At 40.6% G+C, this 21,689-nt stretch overlaps 2 protein-coding genes across 8 annotated transcripts; both read left to right on the forward strand.

Annotated features, from left to right (window-relative positions):
• Positions 1 to 2,981: 2,981 nt before the first annotated feature.
• cfbl (complement factor b, like) lies at positions 2,982 to 13,018 on the forward strand. Of its 4 annotated transcripts, NM_001124595.1 has the most exon segments (20): positions 3,651 to 3,676; positions 3,679 to 3,840; positions 3,939 to 4,124; positions 4,317 to 4,463; positions 4,465 to 4,482; positions 4,485 to 4,499; positions 4,664 to 4,750; positions 7,903 to 8,045; positions 8,196 to 8,343; positions 8,479 to 8,607; positions 8,747 to 8,842; positions 9,677 to 9,814; positions 9,941 to 10,047; positions 10,497 to 10,626; positions 10,836 to 10,977; positions 11,122 to 11,201; positions 11,295 to 11,401; positions 11,492 to 11,627; positions 11,824 to 11,876; positions 12,090 to 12,544. In NM_001124595.1, coding segments are annotated over 20 exon segments (2,226 nt in total). In that variant the 5' UTR covers positions 3,651 to 3,657; the 3' UTR covers positions 12,273 to 12,544.
• A 1,269-nt stretch (positions 13,019 to 14,287) lies between these two features.
• bbs1 (Bardet-Biedl syndrome 1) lies at positions 14,288 to 21,529 on the forward strand. 4 transcript variants are annotated; one of them, XM_036967299.1, is made up of 17 exons: positions 14,288 to 14,438; positions 14,983 to 15,056; positions 15,210 to 15,244; positions 15,442 to 15,714; positions 15,937 to 15,983; positions 16,210 to 16,248; positions 16,330 to 16,402; positions 16,490 to 16,621; positions 16,862 to 16,968; positions 18,450 to 18,570; positions 18,646 to 18,843; positions 19,069 to 19,138; positions 19,289 to 19,447; positions 19,576 to 19,709; positions 19,820 to 19,954; positions 20,644 to 20,730; positions 20,858 to 21,529. In XM_036967299.1, the coding sequence occupies exons 1-17, from the start codon at positions 14,410 to 14,412 to the stop codon at positions 20,942 to 20,944; spliced, it is 1,800 nt and encodes a 599-aa protein (XP_036823194.1). In that variant the 5' UTR covers positions 14,288 to 14,409; the 3' UTR covers positions 20,945 to 21,529. The 4 variants fall into 4 exon arrangements, with proteins under 4 accessions (XP_036823194.1, XP_021447150.1, XP_036823195.1 ...); XM_021591475.2 differs by having other exon boundaries at positions 18,685 to 18,843; positions 20,858 to 21,216; XM_036967301.1 differs by lacking the exon at positions 14,288 to 14,438 and adding an exon at positions 14,508 to 14,848 and having other exon boundaries at positions 20,858 to 21,216.
• The last annotated feature ends 160 nt before the right edge of the window (positions 21,530 to 21,689 follow it).

Here is a 21,689-nt window from a genome sequence, read left to right on the forward strand (position 1 = left end):
TGTGTGTTTTTATATGGGCACAGGGAGGGTAGTGTGTGTTTTTATATGGGCACAGGGAGGGTAGTGTGTGTTTTTATATGGGCACAGAGAGGGTAGTGTGTGTTTTTATATGGGCACAGGGAGGGTAGTGTGTGTTTTTATATGGGCACAGGGAGGGTAGTGTGTGTTTTTATATGGGCACAGGGAGGGTAGTGTGTGTTTTTATATGGGCACAGGGAGGGTAGTGTGTGTTTTTATATGGGCACAGGGAGGGTAGTGTGTGTTTTTATATGGGCACAGGGAGGGTAGTGTGTGTTTTTATATGGGCACAGGGAGGGTAGTGTGTGTTTTTATATGGGCACAGGGAGGGTAGTGTGTGTTTTTATATGGGCACAGGGAGGGTAGTGTGTGTTTTTATATGGGCACAGGGAGGGTAGTGTGTGTTTTTATATGGGCACAGGGAGGGTAGTGTGTGTTTTTATATGGGCACAGGGAGGGTAGTGTGTGTTTTTATATGGGCACAGAGAGGGTAGTGTGTGTTTTTATATGGGCACAGGGAGGGTAGTGTGTGTTTTTATATGGGCACAGGGAGGGTAGTGTGTGTTTTTATATGGGCACAGGGAGGGTAGTGTGTGTTTTTATATGGGCACAGGGAGGGTAGTGTGTGTTTTTATATGGGCACAGGGAGGGTAGTGTGTGTTTTTATATGGGCACAGGGAGGGTAGTGTGTTTTTATATGGGCACAGGGAGGGTAGTGTGTGTTTTTATATGGGCACAGGGAGGGTAGTGTGTGTTTTTATATGGGCACAGGGAGGGTAGTGTGTGTTTTTATATGGGCACAGAGAGGGTAGTGTGTGTTTTTATATGGGCACAGGGAGGGTAGTGTGTGTTTTTATATGGGCACAGAGAGGGTAGTGTGTGCTTTTATATGGGCACAGGGAGGGTAGTGTGTGTTTTTATATGGGCACAGGGAGGGTAGTGCGTTTTTTTCATGATTTACATTCGCCATTTTGCAGGTTTTACTATATAATGTCTTCCATAAAGCCACATTTCTAGAGGTGGAAAAAGTACTCAATTGTCATACATGAGTAAAAGTAAAGATACCTTAATGTAAAATGACTCAAGTGAAAGTCACCCAGTAAAGTACTACTTGAGTAAAAGTCTAAAAGTATTTGGTTTTAAATATACTTAAGTATCGAAAGTATAAATCATTTCAAGTTCTTTATATTAGGCAAACCAGACGAGACAATCTTAAAACATTTTTTATTGATGGATAGCCAGGGGCACACTCAGACATAATTTACAAACTGAAGCATGTGTTTAGTGAGTCTGCCAGATCAGAGGCAGTAGGGATGACCAGGGATGTTCTCTTGATAAGTGTGTGAATTGGACCATTTTCTTGTCAAAATGTAACGAGTACTTTTGGGTTTCAGGGAAAATGTATGGAGTAAAAAGTACATTGTCTTCTTTACGAATGTAGTGAAGTGTTGTGTCTTTGGCTTTGCCGGATTAAGTGATATGACATGCTATTCTATAGAATAATTTCTCCATAATTAATATCACCTGATTGAGCTAATCATGTAAATGTAATTAACTAGAGAGTCGGGCACCACAAAATAATATTTATAGAGCTGTTATCTTCCGAATAAACTCTTAAAGACCTAGTAATATTTTACATCAATAGCAGTCAATATTAAACCTCATCTTAATTCAGTCTCATCTCAAAGTTGAAAATTCTTGGTTATCTGCGCGAACCCTGGCTAACATTTTGAATCAGCAATACAACATTGGGTTAAATGATTTATTTACTAAATACCTAACTAATCACACAGAATTACACATACACATAATTAAATCATAACTTGATTACAAATTACGTCATAAAGGAAAACATCCCTAGTGGGCGGAACAGATATGACAGCTTGTTACACAAAGGAAAAGGGCTGGGTTTGAGTGAAAGAGCGGGAAGACTGAGGGACACAGGGAGAAGCTGTGCTATCGTAAATACAGTATCTGATGCATTCTAAATTACCGCCCATTTGGAAAATGAAAATGCAATAAATATTTACTCTGAGCTGCGCTTCAGTAGGTTGGTGGTAGATGGAAGGCCGTGTTGCCAAACCGAGTCCTTTGAAGAATGTCTCTGGTTGTCAATTGGATACGTTGCAGTAATGTCGTTGGGTGATAGACGGATTACGTCGTTGGGTGATAAACGGGATACTCTGTCTGTTATTCCTAACCCTCGTTGCATCTGCTGTTGCTAACTCAACGGCTAGGAGGTATCACTTCTGTAGTGAATAAGAGTTCAAAGTTCATACCATTCGCAACCAAAGCTCACGCTGATGTTGGCTTCGTTCTGTAGTTATTATCTGAACCATTCTGACATATAGATCTAGTGTCAAAATTGTGAAATCTGAAAATCTAAATTCCCCCCAGCTGATCATTGTCTGCAGCCAGTGCCACAAAACCATGTGGTAGTGGAAATGTCGATATCCACGTTTATAACCACATGTTTGCTACAGTTATTGTTATTTATGGTGGTAATCATTATTTTTGGAGTTCATTTTATAAGGGTGGAGGGTGTGTAAATAATTTTACAGTACAAGGTGAGGGTCATGTGAACATATTTTTACGCTGGGGGTTGTTTTAAAAAAAAGTTGTATTTACTGGAATTATCCACAGACAGTTGGAGAGCTGAGGCTAGGTTTACTTACTGGAATACACACTAAGACCTTTGACCTTTTTGGTCTAAGCTGTTGCAAAATAAACTGTACTAGCTACGAGTGGTTTTTCAAAGTATAAATCATTTTCATAAAATAAAGCTGATAGATAATTCTCAGTCACAGGCTCGGATTTAAAAAACGTATATATATATATATATATTTGTAGAAGTATGGCAAGTTTTTGGACATTTTGTGAGTGTGTGTTTGTTTCTCATTGTAGGTCATTGATCTTCTTTTATTTGACTTTAGGTTAACCAGTGACGGCAAGCTTTTAGTCATACCTTCCCCCTTGTCCTTCCTACCTTCTCCATATAAACATGCACCCTTCTGCAGATTGTTTTACTTTTTGACCTGTGAGCCACCATGGAGTTGTCTGTTCTCTGGGGTTTGTCTGTAGCACTGCTGATATGTCCTCTTTATATGGGTGAGTGTCTTGACATGGCTTTTATATTCAAACTGCTGTTGTTGGCTTTTCTTACCTTTCAGAAACATTTGTCCCATATGCTCCTGTATTCTGGATAGTATAAACAATGGATGGAAAATAAAATGTATGTACTCAACATAAACAGGAAGGATTTGTTTTTAACCACTTGTGTTGTTTCTGATAGGATTCACCGTCAGTCCTTTTTAACTGGGTGTTCATCAACGTGAGGCTTTATGTTTGGGGTGATTGTATTAACATTGTTGAATATCATAATATTCAACATAAAGTATAATTAGGGTCTTAAATTTCACTCGTGTACCTACACACACACGTTCAGCTTTGACTCCATCCATTAGGGTTCTGTGTACTATTAAGAATTCTGGGTTGGTAAAACTCGGATGTGTTCTGGTATTCTAGCCAGAACCCCAACATGGCCGAGGCCATTCATACAGGCATGTATGTGTAAAAATAAATGGACCTTTCCCCACACTGACCCCACAGGTGTAGGTGTTCTGTGTGAAGTCACCTGTAATGAGGAGAGAATGGGCATGGAAGGAGGTAGTTACACTCTCACTAAGAAGCTTGAGTACGGCAGCATTATGATATACCACTGTCCAGAAGGGTACTATCCACATCCTGCTTTAACTCGCTCGTGCCTGAAAAGCGGAACTTGGAAGCCACCACCAAAAAGAAGACCTCCTCAACAGTGCAAAAGTAAGTGACGATGCCTGATATCTTCCACGGAGACAGTATTTGAAATAAGAGAAATGCTACGGAAACAGGACCATCCATTTTGTTTTCTTCTTCTTTAGTGATCGAATGCCCCAACCCCTTGGTTTTAGAAAGTGGTTCTGTCTTGCCTGTACAATCGCAATATTTTGTCAACAATAAGACCACGTATGAGTGTTATTCGGGATACTCACTGCGCGGCTCAGCCTCCCGTGTGTGCCAAGCCAATGGGAAGTGGAGTGGGGGCACACCCATATGCAGCCGTGACTGTGAGTAGAAAACTGTCAACTGTCTCTCCGTCTTTCACCTCAGGACCCTCTGGTCGGAATGACACATTATAAATGGCGTTCAGTGCCACAGCCTACACAATAACTACCTATGCAGCATGCTATACTCTCCCTGCCTCCCTGACACCCTCCCTCTCTATTTCTCTCTGACTTTCTCCCACCGTTCTCTTACAGCAGGAAGTGAAGATCGCTGTGCTGACCCTGGGATTCCAGCAGGTGCTAGGAGGTCTGGTTCCAGTTTTGGCATTGACGACATATTGTCTTACCGCTGTGACGACAACTTACATTTGTTGGGGTCAAAGACACGTGTATGTCAAGAGAGTGGCCAATGGACTGGGACTGAGCCTAAATGTTACTGTAAGGCCCAGAAAGACACCCAAAACAATAACAGTTTTCCAAGCAACACAACGCAGTCACGACTAGTCCATTGCTCAAAGATGCCAAAAGATTGTCATGTACAGTCCACTGTGAAAAATAGAGATTTATCCTGTGGTTGTCTGGTTCTTTTGTTCTTGTTGCAGACAAGCACACGTATGACACTGCGCTGGAGGTCACGGAGGCCTTCGGCAGTGCTATCAGAGAGAGCCTTCAGATGGCAGCGCCCGTTGGTAGGTCTTCATAACACCTAATATATCATCAATTGTTTATTTGTTGAAGTCTTTATTCCATTTTCATTATCACCATAACTTCATCGGTATACAGTGCATTCAGAAAGTATTCAGACCCCTTGACGTTTTCCACATTTTGTTACGTTATAACCTTAATCTAAAATAGATTAAATTGTTTTTCCTCATTAATACACCGAATACACCATAATGACAGAGAAAAAACAGTTTACAGATTTTTTTCAAATGTATTACACGTAAAAAACTGAAATATCACATCATTATTCAGACTCTTTACTCAGTACTTTGTTGAAGCACCTTTGGCAGCGATTACAGCCTTGAGTCTTCTTGGGTATTACACTACAAACTTGGCACGACTGTATTTGGGGAGTTTCACCCATTCTTCTCTGCAGAGCTTCTCAAGCTCTGTGAGGTTGGAGGTGGAGCGTCTCTGCACAGCTATTTTCAGGGCTCTCCAGAGATGTTAGATCAGGTTCAAGTCCGGGCTCTGGCTGGGCCACTCAAGGATATTCAGAGACTTGTCCCGAAGCCACTTCTGCATTGTCTTGGCTGTGTGCTTAGGGTCATTGTCCTGTTGGAAGGTGAACCTTCGCCCCAGTTTAAGTTCCTGAGCGCTCTGGATCATGTTTTTTTTTATCAAGGATCACTCTGTACTTTGCTCCGTTCATCTTTCCCTCGATCTTAACTAGTCTCCCAGTCCCTGCCACTGAAAAACATCCCCACAGCATGATGCTGCCACACCATGCTTCACCGTGACAGTTGGCATTCAGGCCAAAGAGTTCAATCTTGGTTTCATCAGACCAGATCAGATTCTTGTTTCTCATGGTCTAAGAGTCTTTAGGTGCCTTTTGGCCAATTCCAAGCGGGCTGTGCCTTTCGATAGAGTGGCTTCCGTGGCTTCCGTCTGGCCACTCTATCATAAAGGCCTGATTGGTGAAGTGCTGCAGAGATGGTTGTCCTTCTGGAAGGTTCTCCCATCTCCACAGAGCTCTGTCAGAGTGACCATCAGGTTCTTGGTCACCTCCCTGATCAAGACTCTTCTCCCCCGATTGCTCAGTTTGGGCGGGCGGCCAGCTCTAGGGAGAGTCTTGGTGGTTCCAAACTTCTTCCATTTAAGAAAGCCACCGTGTTCTTGGGGACCTTCAATGCTGCAGACATTTTTTGGTACCCTTCCCCAGATCTGTGCCTCAGCACAATCCTGTCTCAGAGCTCTTCGGACAATTCCCGTCGACCTCATGGCTTGGTTTTTGCTCTGACATGCACGGTCAACTGTGGCACCTGATATAGACAGTAGTGTGCCTTTCCAAATCATGTCCAGTCAATTGAATTTACCACAGGAGGACTCCAATCAAGTTGTAAAAACATCTCAAGGATGATTAACGGAAACAGGATGCACCGGAGCTCAATTTCGAGTCTCATAGCAAAGGGTCTGAAGTCGGAAGTTTACATACACTTAGGTTGGAGTCATTAAAACTTGTTTTTCAACCACTCCATACATTTCTTGTTAACAAACTATAGTTTTGGCAAGTTGGTTAGGACATCTACTTTGTGCATGACACAAGTCATTTTTCCAATAATTGTTTACAGACAGATTATTTCACTTATAATTCACTGTATCACAATTCCAGTGCGTCAGAAGTTTACATACACTAAGTTGACCCTGCCTTTTAAAAAGCTTGGAAAATTCCAGAAAATTATGTCATGGCTTCAGAAGCTTTTGATAGCACAAATTACATAACTTTAGTCAATTGGAGGTGTACTTGTGGATGCATTTCAAGGTGTACCTTCAAACTCAGTGCCTCTTTGCTTGACATCATGGGAAAATCTAAAGAAATCAGCCAAGACCTCAGAAACTAAATTGTAGACCTCCACAAGTCTGGTTCATCCTTGGGAACAATTTCCAAACGCCCGAAGGTACCACGTTCATCTGTACCAACAATAGTATGCAAGTATAAACACCATGGGACCATGCAGCCGTCATACCGCTCAGGAAGGAAAAACGAGTCCTATATCCACATAACCTGAAAGGCCGCTCAGCAAGGAAGAAGCCACTGCTCCAAAACCGCCATAAAAATGACAGACTACGGTTTGCAACTGCACATGGGGACAAAGATCGTACCTTTTGGAGAAATGTCCTCTGGTCTGATGTAACAAAAATAGAACTGTTTGGCCATAATGGCCATCGTTATGTTTGGAGGAAAAGTGGGAGGCTTGCAAGCCTAAGAACACCATCCCAACCATGAAGCACGGGGGTGGCAGCATCATTTTGTAGGTGTGCTTTGCTGCAGGAGGGACTGGTGCACTTCACAAAATACATGTCTTCATGAGGAGGTAAACATCTCAAGACATCAGTCAGGAAGTTAAAGTTTGGTCACAAATGGGTCTTCCAAATGGACAAAGGCCCCAAGCATACTTCCAAAGTTGTGGCAAAATGGCTTAAGGACAACAAAGTCAAGGTATTGGAGTGGCCATCACAAAGCCCGGACCTCAATCCTATAGAGAATTTGTGGGCAGAATTGGAAAAGGAAAGCGAGCAAAGAGAACTACAAACCTGACTTCGTTACACCAGCTCTGTCAGGGGGAATGGGCCAAAATTCACCCAACTTATTGTGGGAAGGTTGTGGAAGGCTACCCAAGTTAAACAATTTAAAGGCAATGCTACCAGATACACTCAATTAGTATGTAAACCTCTGACCCACTGGGAATGTGATGAAAGAAATAAAAGCTGAAATAAATCACTCTCTACTATTATTCTGACATCTCACATTCTTAAAATAAAGGTGGTGACCCTAACTGACCTAAGATAGGGAATTTTTACTCTGATTAAATGTCAGGAATTGTGAAAAACTGACTTCAACTGTAAATAAGATATTTCTGTTTTTTATTTTTAATACATTTGCAACCATTTCTAAAAACCTGTTTTTGCTTTGTTATTATGTGTGTAGATTGATGAGAACTGTTTTTATTTAATCCATTTTAGAATAAGGCTGTAACATAACAAATTGTGGAAAGAAATGAAGGGGTCTGAATACTTTCCGAATGCACTGTGTTTGCTAAACATTTCACATATCCTCAAATATCCTCCTTTTCCACCTGTGATTGTCAAAGTAATATATCCTGCCGGTGCCTTTCAGATGACACCGATCAGGAAGGAAAGAAGATCACAATAGATAAAGGTGGAAAGCTTAACATATACATTGCTATGGACATCTCTGACAGCATTGCGGAGGAAGACTTTAACAGTGCAAGAAATGCTGTCAAGAAACTGATCACAAAGGTATGTCACGAGTCACTCACAAAGTATGTTATGTAGCTGATAGAAATGTCTGACAATGTGGAATCAGTTATTGATTTACCACAGTATTCCTCTCACATTCTTTGACAGATCATTAAACATTATCCTGTTTTGTGTCTTCACCTTTCACAGGTTAGCTCCTTTTCAGTCAGCCCAAATTACGAAATAATTTTCTTCGCCTCTGACGTATTAGAGGTTGTCAACATAATAGATTTTTCTGGAGATAAAAGAAAACCACTTGTGGATGTCTTGGCTGAATTGAACAACTTTAAATATGATGGTGGGCAAAACATTTACCATATACTGTATGTACTTACATCATCATTGCCCAAACAATACACTTATCCAGTGGCTAGGTCAAATGTAATGTGACAAACAGTGTGTTTATGTGTGTGCGCATATACTTTTTTCACAGCTAGAGATAATGTTGGGACCAATCTCAACCTTGCATTTAAAACCATCCTGGAACGCATGGCTATCCAAAAAAAACGAAATGAAATGCTATTCATGGAGATCCACCATGTCCTCATCTTCTTCACAGATGGTACTGTATTGCTATTATTCATGTATATTTGTATGGAAAGTATTTGAATGTATTGCAGTTCGTAGCTTCTTTTTTTTAAAAAGCTTTTGTTCACCTTTGGTCAGCTCAGTAATAATCCCTTGAATCTCTTTACTTGCAGGTGCTTACAACATGGGGGGTAGCCCTGAAAACACAATGGCCAAAATTAGGGAATCGGTGTACATGAATAACAAGACAAAACGGGAAAAATATCTTGGTGAGGTCAAAACTTTTGAGTGGTCATAACATTTAACAACAACCTGACATTCTACTCTCAACTATTCTCCTCCTTTTGAAGGCCCTCAGATCAATTTACTCCAAAAATATTTTAGGAACTGTCACAATCGTTGGAATAAATGGACCAAGGCGCAGCGTGCGCAGAGTTCCACATGTTTTAATAAATGAAACTCACCAAAAACAATACCGAACAAACAAAACGTGAAGTAAATGCAGTGTTCACAGGCACTACACAAAAACAAGATCCCACAAACAACAGGTGGGAAAAGGCTGCCTAAATATGATCCCCAATCAGAGACAACGATAAACAGCTGCCTCTGATTGGGAACCATACCAGGCCAACAAAGAAATAGAAAACATAGATTGCCCACCCTAGTCACACCCTGACCTAACCAAATAGAGAATTAAAAGGATCTCTAAGGTCAGGGTGTGACAGGAACTGTCAGGATCTTAACTTACTGTTCCGAGTTAAAAATAGTAGAATACACAAGGTGGAATTTGTTTGTGCATCAGCAGTTTGTCTTGTTATGTCAGTCACTGATAGTCAATTAGCCCACTCCCAATAAAGTTGCCCATCCCTGGTGGCTTTCTAGCTATAGACTGAGCAAGGCCAAACACACACACACACACACACACACACACACACACACCAGTTTGCCCAGGAATAAATCAACCATTTCTGAACAAAGATTTGTGGCACTCAGCACTCAGTACAATATTCAAATTCAAGCCAGCTATTGTCTCAAGTAGGTTATCGTTCTTGATTCATCTCATGCCTAATGTTTTTGCCACTTCCTCTTGTTGTTGTTTTTAGATGTTTATGTTTTTGGTGTCGGAAGTGACATTTTTGATGAAGATATCATGCCACTAGTGACAAAAAGGAACGGCGAGAGGCATTATTTTAAACTAAAGAATGTTATTGATTTGGAAAGAACCTTTGATGATATAATTGGTAAGAGTCCTAATTAAACAACAATATAGAAGAATGTGTAGATTTCTATGCGTCTCTGCATGGATATTATTCTGTATTTTAGTGTCTTTGTATCAGTGTGTTGAGTCACCTCTCTCCTCCACATAGATGAAAGCGAGGTTGTGGGTGTTTGCGGACTCCATAAAAACTATGATGACAATACCCCAAGCACCATACGTCAAAGATACCCCTGGATGGCACGGATTGACAACACAGTAACAACACAGTGCCTGATTTTCACCCTTGATTATTTCATCAATGACCCAGTGGCCTTTCTGTGGCCTTCATGTTCAGATTTGATTTAGTGTGCACTGTCATTACCAATACATGACAGATATACTAACTTACAATTGATTCGATTTCATTTAAATGATAATATTTAAGTCAGAATTTGATTTGATCGCTAACAGTATACAGTAGACCTCGCCTGTCATTTAAGTCCTGAATTCAATCATCACTCGTAGTGTGTTTCTGCAAAGCAATGTTTCAGGTTATTTGTGCTATGGGAGTGATAAATGGCTGACACACACCTCCCATACTCTATCTCATCCCAGTGCACAAAAAAAATGAAATCTTGTTGACATTTAAATTAGATATTGATGCAAATGCCTGCCTGTTGTCATTTACTGTATGTATGTTCAACCTCTCTCTCCTGATACCATAGCATGAGGATGGAAAAGCTAGTAAATGCATGGGGTCTCTGGTCACTCGCCGCTTCATCTTGACTGCTGCTCACTGCTTCAAGTTCGATGACATGGCAGACAATATCCGTATTACAATGGGGGAAAATAAAGGTATAACCAGCCCCCCCCCCCTCCCCCTTCAAAAACATTTGCACTTACACCTAAACAATTTTTTGTTGAATAATCTTGTTTTTTTAAGTGATTATCATTACCAGGAAATATGTCCGCATGCCACATTTACTTGAACAAGTAACCTGGTGATATTGTAAGTTGTAAGCAACATGTTTGTTGAATTACACTCTAGTCCTGCCTCTTAACAGTTATAAAGGGAGCATCACGTATAATATTACATCCTGATTATAATATCAACGGTAAAAAGAATGACGGGATAAACGAGTTCTATGATTACGACGTAGCTCTCATCAAACTGAAGAATGATGTAGATGTCTCTATCCACATAAGGTAAGACTTCTGATATTATGCTGAAGGTAACCAGATTGAATGTGATGACACAGCCCTTCAGATCTGAATCTAAATCATCTCTGTAGTAACGTGTGAAGCACACGTTGTTTCCTTGACGCGTTCTTGCTTCACTGTGTTCCTCAGACCAATTTGCATCCCTTGCACAAAGGAAACAAGTGGCGCTTTAAGACTGGTAGGAGAGGCTATCACCTGCAAGCAACAAGGTACAGTTACAGCACACATAGCCTATCCACCAAGATACAAGGTTCATCTAGGCACTGTATGTTGCCTTGCCTCATATATTGTTATCCTTGCAGAACAGCTATTGTTCAAAAATTCAGTTGAAGAAGTCAGTTTCATTTCATATGATAAAAAGGAACAAATGGATCAACGTAGCGATGCCAAACTAAAGCTTCAGGATCAGGTGAGTGCTTGTATGATGTCTGACCACACACACACACACACCAATGGATGATGCCCGTATGTGCGCCTCTCATATATTTTTTCTCTTTAGTTGAGGGACAATTGTATCGAAATGGCTGTTACTGAGGTAGAAGGCATAACACCACTTAATCTAAAGGATATTGTGACTGATAACTTCCTGTGCACGGGTGGGAAACAACCTACTAGAGATAATGTTGCCTGCAAAGGTATGTTAACAGTTCATGGAACATTAGATGAGGAACTCACTGTTTGTTTATATCTGTTCTCAATGTAATGCGAACCTTGTGATTTGAATTAGTATTATTGTAATAGAAGTATTGTAACTTGTTAAAGATGAAAAGGGTTCTCTATTACTTTGTCCTACCTTTTCATTTGTTTGCATGTGTGTACTTGTGTGTGCAGGTGACTCCGGTGGAGCTGTGTTTATGGACTATGATAAACACCGCACCATCCAGGTGAGACATTCTGGCCATATCTACAGTACATACAGCAGAGAAACAGGCTCTAGCAAAGTGGCAACTTTCTATCTACTTTCCACATACCTTTTGTGCTTTTTTCTACAATGATTATTCCATATTTATTTCTGTAAAATGTATTTGCAAACCTCTGGGGTCTTCGTAATCTACAGGTGATTAGTACTGTACTGACACCTCTTCCATTGTTCATAGGTTGGTGTAATCAGCTGGGGAACCAAGGACCTGTGCCCTGGTGGTAACAGTGATATCAAACAGGAGTCTAGTGAAAAGTCCAGAGATTTCCACATCAACCTCTTTAAAGTTGTGCCGTTTCTGAAGAAGTATTTGGGGAATGATACAGAAGATTATCAACCTCTTGAGTTTTTAGAGAATTGAAGAGTTTCATTCCAAAACACTCTATTTTCAGAAATGTTGGTTAAGTATATTTTCTGTTTAAAGAACTTGTACAAGAGATTGGTGTGTTTTTTCACTCTAAATATGGCATGGGGTTGTTCAATGACAGGTATTTGTTTCAAATCGATCACTTGATGGTTTCATTTCAGAGAAACAAATGATCATGTTTTTTTGGCAAAACTTTTTTTTGTTACACAGTCAAATGTAAACACAAGAACTGTACAAATGAAACATTTGTAACATCAATATAAAAATGAAAAAAAAGATTCAAAACAGTAATATGAGATCTATATGTAAAACATTTACATTTGACATTTAGTGGATGCTCATATCCATAGTGACTCAGTCATCTTAAGATAGCTAGGTGAGACAACCACATTGCATAGTCAAATTGAGTAAACAAACATTCCATTCCAACTAAACAATGGATATACAATCTATTAATAAAAAATATCTGATAACAGTAATATTTTACACACACACACACACACGAAAGTACCCATACGCAATCATTTCTAGTGAAAAAAACACAAATGTGAAAAATGTGTATACAACGTTTAAGAAATAGAGACCGTGATAAAGATGTCTTAACAAAAGTTGATTTACAATCATGTATCTACTGCACTGAACAGACATGCCTTACAAAAATAGGTTGTTGAATCGAACTCTAGTTATCAATGAAAGTGTTCTTAACTAATGATAATTAATAAACTCATTACCTGAAAGAATTTCCTTTCTGTAGTCCATCCATGTATAATGCCTGGTTTTAAAGCCTCTTGGTCTTTTCTCATTTGAAAAAAAGTCCGTCCTCCACCCTCTCTCTCTCTCGCTCGCTCTTCTGTCCTCTCTCCTCCATGACCCAGAAACCAATCAGTGTTTGAGTAGTATGAGGCCTTTTCTCTTTTGGGAATAGTCCGTCCTCTCTCCTCCATGACCCAGAAACCAATCAGTTGTTGAATGGTCGAGGAGTGTGTCAATTCGTTGTTAATATTGAGTTACCTGACCTTTTGCCGTCAGAACAGCCTCAATTCATCGGGACATGGACTCGACAAGGTGTCGAAAGCGTTCCACAGGGTTGTTGACTCCAATTGCTTCCCACACTTGTGTCAAGTTAGCTGAATGTTGTTGAGCGTGAAAACCCAGCAGTGTTTCAGTTCTTGACACTCTCAAACCAAGGCAAATAAATATTTTGTCTTGCCCATTCACCGTCTGAATGCACACATAGACAATCCATGTCTTCTCCACTTCATCTATACTGATTGAAGTGGAGGTAGGGGATCATAGCTTTCACCTGGTCAGTTTGTCATGGAACGAGCAGGTGTTCCTAATGTTTTGTGCACTCAGTGTATACGATCAAAGACCGAGACGTCACAGTGGCCATTTAATAAGCAGAACTATTTATTGAGGAATTGGCTATTGATGATATCTGCGTTTTCTGGGAAAAAGAAGGTGAGAATCTGTCTCACTTGTTCTTTGAATGTAAATTTGTGTCCGAATTTTGGGAAAACCTTGCAAAGTACTTATTTACCATTATGAATACTGCCTATAATTTTAACATAAAATATATAATATGTTACTATTGCAATGATAACAAAACCACTGAAATGATTGTTAATTTTTTAATTCTTGTTGCCAAATACTTTATACACAAACAAAAATTCCAAAATTCTATACCAAAATTACACATTTTTCTGATTGAATTTAATTATCTTATTAAAACACTAACCCTAGTGAATAACAAAAATAATAACATCTTCATGAATCATTATAATAAGATATTTTCAGAGTGAATATAATTGCACTTCAATTGTTTATTTTTTGTATTTTATTAATGTATTTTGTATGTTTGAGCATTGTTAATAACTGTGTTTGGTTTGCTAGACATGTTTGATGTAGCAATGTAAGTTGATTTTTGTATTATGAATAATAAAAAATAAAAATAAAAAACTATTTATTGAGGAATCTTTTCTCTGTTGCTCCTTCCTTGCTGCCATAGAAACGGGAAAGCCGATCTGATTAATGCTAACGTAAACAAACAGGCGAGCTAACGTTAACCAGCTAGCTACCTCAGTGGCACAAAATATCCTTGCAATATTAATTGAGGAATATCATATTGGACATGTCTTCTGTCTCACAGATGAAAGAAAAGTAAGTTACATTAGCTAGCTACAGGAACGCAAACCTTTCAGCTGACGTTACGTTAACTAGCTACGTCTAGCAATCAAGCAAGCCAGCTAGCAAACGTTAGCAGGATATCAAGCAGGCCAACTTTGTTATCGCTAACGTTAGCTAGCTAATCGCATTAGCTAAAAAAAACTGGGAGAATCCATGTTTCCACATAATTTCAACCTCAAAACATCTATATAATGACGTTGAATCAACGTAGAAAACTGATTAGATTTGCAAAAAGTCAAACATTTAAGTGAATTTCGTCTTTTCACCCAACTTTGACCTAAATCTTATGATATAACGTTAGTGACCTGTTTTGTCGAATTCACATTCAACGAAATGTAAGTCAACACTAAGTTAGACGTTGAAATTACGTCTGTGCCCAGTAGGTAAGTTAACTAACGTTATTTGACTGATTTTCTATATACGCCCAGCAACACAAACGTTAGCTAGGCTAAATTCTGGAGTAAAAATTGTTGCCTTGCTTCAAAACAAATAACTTTACTCTGTCTCTTATTAACAGCTCTGAGACCAGTAAATGGTTAGATGCACACTACGATCCAGTGGCCAATCTCTATACTTTTTCATCTTGCATTGGTAAGATTTCACCTTAGCTACCACCAATTTCTCATTTCTGTCACTAGTCTTGTTAAATATACATTTGCTCAAGTTTTGTGGATATATATTTATTAACAAATGGCTATTTCCTCAGACAATGAATTTACCCGGGCCTGTGTATTTATTTTACAGCTCTTGCAGACCTGCATGGGGATGGTGAGAATAAGGTAAGAATAATGTTGCTACACTTGCTATCAGCGATTTCTTAATCTGCCACTAATCCTTTTTCTCATAGGAAGAAGCTCTTTATGCATGTTTTTTGGTTGACTCCTTTTGTTCTGTGGGTGCGTGTACGTGTGGTGTTTGATTAGTATGCCTTTGATTTCTGTGTACAAGATGAACATTCTCCTTCTTTCTGTTCTAGTTGGTGGTGGGGGACCTGGGAACTGGTTCATGCAACATGAAGCTGAAGGTGTACCGTGGAACTGGCCTGATGAGTGAGAACACGTTGCTCGATCTGCCCACTGGCTTGGTTTCTTTCCTCATGGACCAGCATGAGCCACGCACGCCTGCCATCGCTGTGGCTTCCGGCCCCTTCATCTATGTCTATAAAAACTTGCGGCCCTATTTCAAGTTCACTCTCCCTCCGTTAGAGGTCAATGCTCTGGAACAGGACGTCTGGAACCAGGCAAGGGAGGTGAGTGGAGCTGCAAAGATTTCAGCAAATAAAAAACCAAAAAATATATATAATTTCCCTCTATACTGTTAGAGCAACAACTTTTGAGATGTTTTCAATTTTTGACTTGCTGTACTTTTTTTTATCTGAATTGGCGGGTTTTATGCACCAGCCAAGCTTCTGGGAGAGCACCATGATTCTCTTCTGATTGGCCTGCTGTACTAACCCTTCTCTTTTCACAAGGACATGATTGACCCATTGAGCTTGAAGGAAATGTTGGAGGGCATCCGGTACGTTCCTGCTAATAGCATGCGTCGAGTTATGTTCCCAATTGACTGTTGATTTTATTTAATTGCCTATGCTTGATTTTCTGACCGTCTTACAAAGATATATATGAAACCATTCAAAAGACTGTACCATGATCAAAACTGGTTACTCTGACAAAATGGCATTATGATCATGGATTATGATCAGGGTCATGGTAATAATTAGTGCTACTCTCCTGCCTTCACCTAGAGACAAAGCTGATGTTCCACTCTCCGTCAGATCTTTGAGGTAACAACTCAGTTATATAAGTAACTGCGGCTGTTTGTGTGAGTGAAGTGTCATCACCAATGATCCCTTCTATTTGTCAAGGTTCCTCATGTTGGACCCACAAGACACGGAGGCTTTTGTGAACCTTCATAAGGCGCAGCCAATACGAAGACAGGTAGCCTTCCTCACAGCAGTGATTGACTTGAGCAATGTGACACACACACACACACACACACAGTCAACTGTTTGTATGTGCTCTTAGACTGTTATTACATGCATCGGCACCCTGAAGAAGAACATGGCTGATGAGGATGCAGTCAGCTGTCTGGTTATTGGCACTGAGAGTAAAGATGTCTATATCCTGGACCCTGAGGCCTTCACCATCCTCTCGAAGGTCTGTTCAATGCATAAAGAGTCATTTACAATGAAGGCTCAATCATTGGTTCGATGTGATCTGGGAGGAAGAGCATGACAGTGGCTAGTGTAAGAGGGGCTTTTGCTTCAATTCCATACGGAGATTTGTATGAGACTTAACTTTTTTGTTGTTGAATTATCCAGATCCAGTCATGTTGTTGAATTCATATGGTTTACTCTCCCATTCCCTCTGTTGACATCCATATTCTTGTTGCCACAGATGTCCGTCCCCAGTGCTCCCACTCAAATGGATGTGACTGGTCAGTTTGATGTGGAGTTCCGGATCACTGTGGCCTGTCGCAATGGGAATATCTACATCCTCCGCAGGTATGGCAACCACTAACCAAAATATACCTTTGTCTCTATCCTTTACAGACAGACTGTACAGTATGTTGCCTGTAAAAATAAATCTGGCAATGTTTTCTTAGAACCCAATTAATACAGTCCCATTTGACCACATTATTGCTGGGATAAGCCTTTTATATATCCTGTGCACATGCCAGCAAGTTTAGGAGTGGGAGCATAGCTGCGAGAAGTAAGGGTGCTGCAGCACCCCCTGAAAAGTCTACAGAATATAATAATATATACAATACATTTAAAAAAAATCCTCACAAAAGTAGTGCACTGGGCCTTTACTAGTCCAATATTAGTGGAAGGATATAGCTGTCTGTAGCACGGGTCAGTTCTTATTTTTCCCTACACTTTGAGTATCTTCATTATGATACCAATAGAAAATAATAGCAATATATATTTTCAAAACATGTGAGTCTCGTGTTCATATTTCACAACCTCCGCAGGTTTTTGGAGTTGCTTATACGTAATCGAGCAATATAATAGGCCTACACTTGATTTAGGCTACATTGTTGCATGCTAAATGTTTCTGATCGATGATAGATGACCCAACTAATAGATGAGCTACCACCTCTACTTATTTGTCCAGCCAGAGAATTAACCAAATATACACATAGATTGATTAAGACAAGTCACAGGCTTTTTGGTTGGGAGTAGGCTTAGGGTACTAAGTGACTACAAGTGAAAAGCAAAATAATCCCCTTGTTAATTAAACTACATACAGTGACATGCTGGCAAAATGTTCTGCTCAGTGTTATTAAATGAGCCAACTAGACCAGAGGATCATGAGCAGCACTCACCTCAACTTAGCTAACATTTCAACAGTCTAATTGTAGCCTAATATCCAAAGAGAGAGAGAGAGATTTAGTGAAAAGAAAAATGTGACAAATATTTATCAAGAGTCCCCACACTTGTCTCAAAACAGTGCTAAAATTGTTGAACACGCGTTGGGTTTGCCTACTTTATTCTGATATTTTCGTCATTCAGTTATATTTATTCCCACACTAATTCTTTCTGGATCCATCCAGTAGTGGTTAGAAAACAGTGCATGTGGTGGGCAGACAAAGTTTACAACTGCCAGGATAGTGGTAACGGGCGCTGCCTAGCAACCATCAAGAGCGTAATGCATGCCAATTCCACCTCAGCATTACTAAGTTGTAGGCAGAACTTTACCTCAATCATGACTAGGTCGGTTTGCGGAAATAAAAGTTTTGGCTTTGATACCGACAACATTTTTGAGATATAAAGAAAAGGTGGGAAAATGTCTGGGTTTGAAAGTTGTATATGTTTTGAGGATGAAATCACACATTGGCCTGTCATAGGGATGACCCTCCCCCAAAACTTGAAGTTTAAACGTATTACATCTGGCCTGAGTGTATTATTGCCAGCCAATGTTTCTTTTCAGAGGATTCAGAGGAAATCGCTGGATATCATTTTGTTGTGCTCTGTGTTTGCAGGGACTCCCCCAAGCCCAAGTACTGTATTGAGCTGTCTTCTCACCCTGTGGGGCTGGTGAGGATGGGGAAGAGTGTGGTGGTGGGATGTGCCCAGGAGACCCTGCAGGGCTTCACACAGAAGGTAGGTAGCACCCTCTCTCACCTACACTCAGTCAATTCAGTAGAAACTGCAGCTGTGTGACGTGATAGTTGGAAGAGGCCTGTGTGTGTGTCTTGTCCTGTCCTCTGTGTCCAGGGGAAGAAGCTGTGGACGGCTTGCCTGCCAGCCCCTGTCACTACCATGGGCGTGATGGACCTCCCCACCAGGGGCTTCCAGGCTGTGTTAGTGGGCCTGGCTAACTGTGAGGTCCACCTCTACAGAGACAAAAACCTCATCAGCACCATCAAGACTCCGGTAAGACACCATGGCTAGACAGGCCAATAGGTTACCAATAGGTTAGTAGCTACTTGATTCTGATGAAACACTCTTTAGAAACAAATTCCCATGCTTATTTCCTGCTTGTTTTAGACTTGGCACACAAAAGAGATGTGGGAATGTTTTTGGAAAGATGATTTAGGTTTGCTAGGTTTGTACCCCACTGCCATGATTAGTTGTGACTGTCAGTTCTCTGTGTTCCAGGATGTAGTGACCAGCATTTGTTTTGGGAGATATGGACGAGAAGACGGAACCCTTATAATGACCACCAAAGGTACGGATCACCTGTTCATTTAGGATAGAATCTTGGGATTGGAAGTATTATTTAAAAGAGAGTCCTCTAGTCTAGGATGCTCAGTACAATGGACAGATGTTGAAATGAAGTCCCCTGCCTGATTTCAGCGTGTGTCCCTGTGTTTTGTAGGAGGTGGTCTGATAGTAAAGATCCTGAAGAGGACAGCTGTGTTTGATGACAGGGACTCTGCCCCAGGTCCCCCTCTGGCACAAAGCATCCGCCTCAATATCCCCAAGAAGACCAAGCTGTACGTGGACCAAACCATGAGGGAACGGGAGAATGCTGTGGGTACGTATGTCCAACCAGAACTAAACAATGGTTTGCTTGTTTCTCTGCAGTTTTTGGAGAGAGTTTTGGGTTTCTTGGGTTTGTGGGTCAATTTGTGTAATGTTCGGTTTGGGCCGTGTGCTTTCCAGCAATGCACAGGGCCTTCCAGATGGACCTGAGTCGTCTGCGTCTGGCTGCAGCGAGGGCCTACGTTAAAGCCCTGGAGTCCAGCCTTACACCCATGTCCTCCAGCCTGTCTGAGCCTCTCAAGATGAACGCAGTGGTGAGTCTGGTGTCTGAGGGAACGTCAGTGTCTCCAGTAGAATCACAGCCACGGTTTAGCGCACAGTCAGAACTCCTGGTTGGGTCTCTCTCGTCCTGTCTGTGTTTTAGGTGCAGGGCCTGGGCCCGTCCTTCAAGCTAACTCTGAACATCCAGAACACAGCCGCATGCCGTCCTGTCATGCACTTGGCCATCAGCTTTCTGTATGATGAGAGCCTGTATAGTATGAGGACAGCCTTCTTTAAGGTGACCTTTCTTTTTAACCCATCATATATCATCACATGACCAGTGATATTTACTGTACACCTCACTAATGTCGCTGGTATATCTCACTAGTCACCCCCAAAGCCAATTCCTCCTTTGGCCGCCTTTCCTTCCAGTTCTCTGCTGCCAATGACTGGAACGAACTGCAAAAATCACTGACGCTGGAAACTCATATCTCCCTCACTAGCTTTAAGCACCAGCTGTCAGAGCAGCTCACACATCACTGCACCTGTACATAGCCCATCTGTAAACAGCCCATCTATCTACCTACCTCATCCCCATACTGTATTTATTTATTTATCTTGCTATTTTGCAACCCAGTATCTCTACTTGCACATTCATCTTCTGCACATCAATCACTCTAGTGTTTAATTGGTATATTGTAATTACTTCGCTACCGTGGCCTATTTATTGCCTTACCTTCCTTATCTTACCTCATTTGCACACACTGTATATAGTCAATAATACAGTAGAAAAAGTATGTTTATTCCATGTGTAACTCTGTGTTATGTGTCAAACTGCTTTGCTTTCTTGGCCAGGTCGCAGTTGTAAATGAGAACTTGTTCTCAACTAGCCTACCTGGTTAAATAAAGGTGAAATAAATCAAATAAAATGTTTTGTTCACTTTGGCTAATTGCCTGAATATTATTGAATGTGTTCACTCTCCACAGATCCCCCTACTGGTTCCTGGGCTCAACTATCCTATTGACACATTTGTGGAGTGCCTGAGTGATAAAGGAATCTCTGACATCATTAAAGTATGCATTTCATTTCTCTGTTACTCTATTTTTCTTCACTGTGTAGCCATTTCAGTGCCTCCTTGAACATAAAACCAATGTGAAAGTAGAAGGTAAGCTGTTGTTGACACGCGTTGTGTAATTCCAGGTGTTTGTGCTGCGAGAGGGCAAGAGTGCACCCCTGCTGACTGCCCATATCAACATGCCCGTCAGTGAGGGACTGGCACTCAACTGAGAGAGGGAGAGCGAGCGAGCAGCATCTTTAGGCCCTGGGCTGGCCTCTATGCTCTCACCCTGTGCTTCTAGCCCCCTCTAGTGGCAGGGCTGACTCGAGGTGACTGGGACGTTAACAGGATCAGCTTGTGTTGGCCCCAGAGGTGGTTAAAAGCCATGTGTAGCATACGTACGGTAGGACAGGAAGTAGGGCTATTTGTCCTTAGAGAGAACTCCATAGAGAGAAATGGGTTTATGATTGTATCACAGGATTTAAAATCCAAACGTAAGTGAACTTGTAAGCTGTGTGTTGGTGGATAGAGATGTCAGGACAATTATCGTAATTATGAATACAAGTGTATAAAGTCATTATATATATATATATCTCAGCATTATTTATTGCTCTTTAAAGTTTGTTAAATAATTGCCGGGAAAAAAACAGATGTGCTGCTAATTTTTTAATGTTCAGATCATTCATTGCACTTTATTTTCAAAAATGAAAGCTAACAAAAATCCATACATTCCTGAGTTGTGCAGCAGTATCCAGAAAGAGTTGGCTTTTCAAACAAATGTATTTAATAAAACCTTTAAATGACTTTTATTTTCACTCCACATTTCAAGGCGCTTTTTGTTATTTAGGTTAGAATCTGTTTTTTTTATTCTCTTCAAACTAAGGCTTTACATTATTGACTTGTGTCAGAATATAAATCCAACAGCTTGTTTCAAAAATAAAAATCACTGATCACTGTTTTTTTTATTCTCTTCAA

This window comes from Oncorhynchus mykiss, chromosome Y (genome assembly GCF_013265735.2).
Source record: "Oncorhynchus mykiss isolate Arlee chromosome Y, USDA_OmykA_1.1, whole genome shotgun sequence".
Lineage (NCBI taxonomy): Eukaryota > Metazoa > Chordata > Actinopteri > Salmoniformes > Salmonidae > Oncorhynchus > Oncorhynchus mykiss.

Bases quoted from the DNA above. Each gene is read 5' to 3' on its own strand.
- bbs1 (XM_036967299.1), top strand. From the start codon at position 14,410: ATGTCTTCTGTCTCACAGATGAAAGAAAA. The intron at 15,984-16,209 runs GTACGTTCCTGC...GCCTTCACCTAG, and splicing joins GAAATGTTGGAGGGCATCCG to AGACAAAGCTGATGTTCCAC. The intron at 19,710-19,819 runs GTGAGTCTGGTG...TCTGTGTTTTAG, and splicing joins CTCTCAAGATGAACGCAGTG to GTGCAGGGCCTGGGCCCGTC.
- cfbl (XM_036967180.1), top strand. From the start codon at position 3,066: ATGGAGTTGTCTGTTCTCTGGGGTTTGTCTGTAGCACTGCTGATATGT. The intron at 3,127-3,618 runs GTGAGTGTCTTG...TTCCCCACACTG, and splicing joins GATATGTCCTCTTTATATGG to ACCCCACAGGTGTAGGTGTT. The intron at 4,500-4,663 runs GTAAGGCCCAGA...TTCTTGTTGCAG, and splicing joins GACTGAGCCTAAATGTTACT to ACAAGCACACGTATGACACT.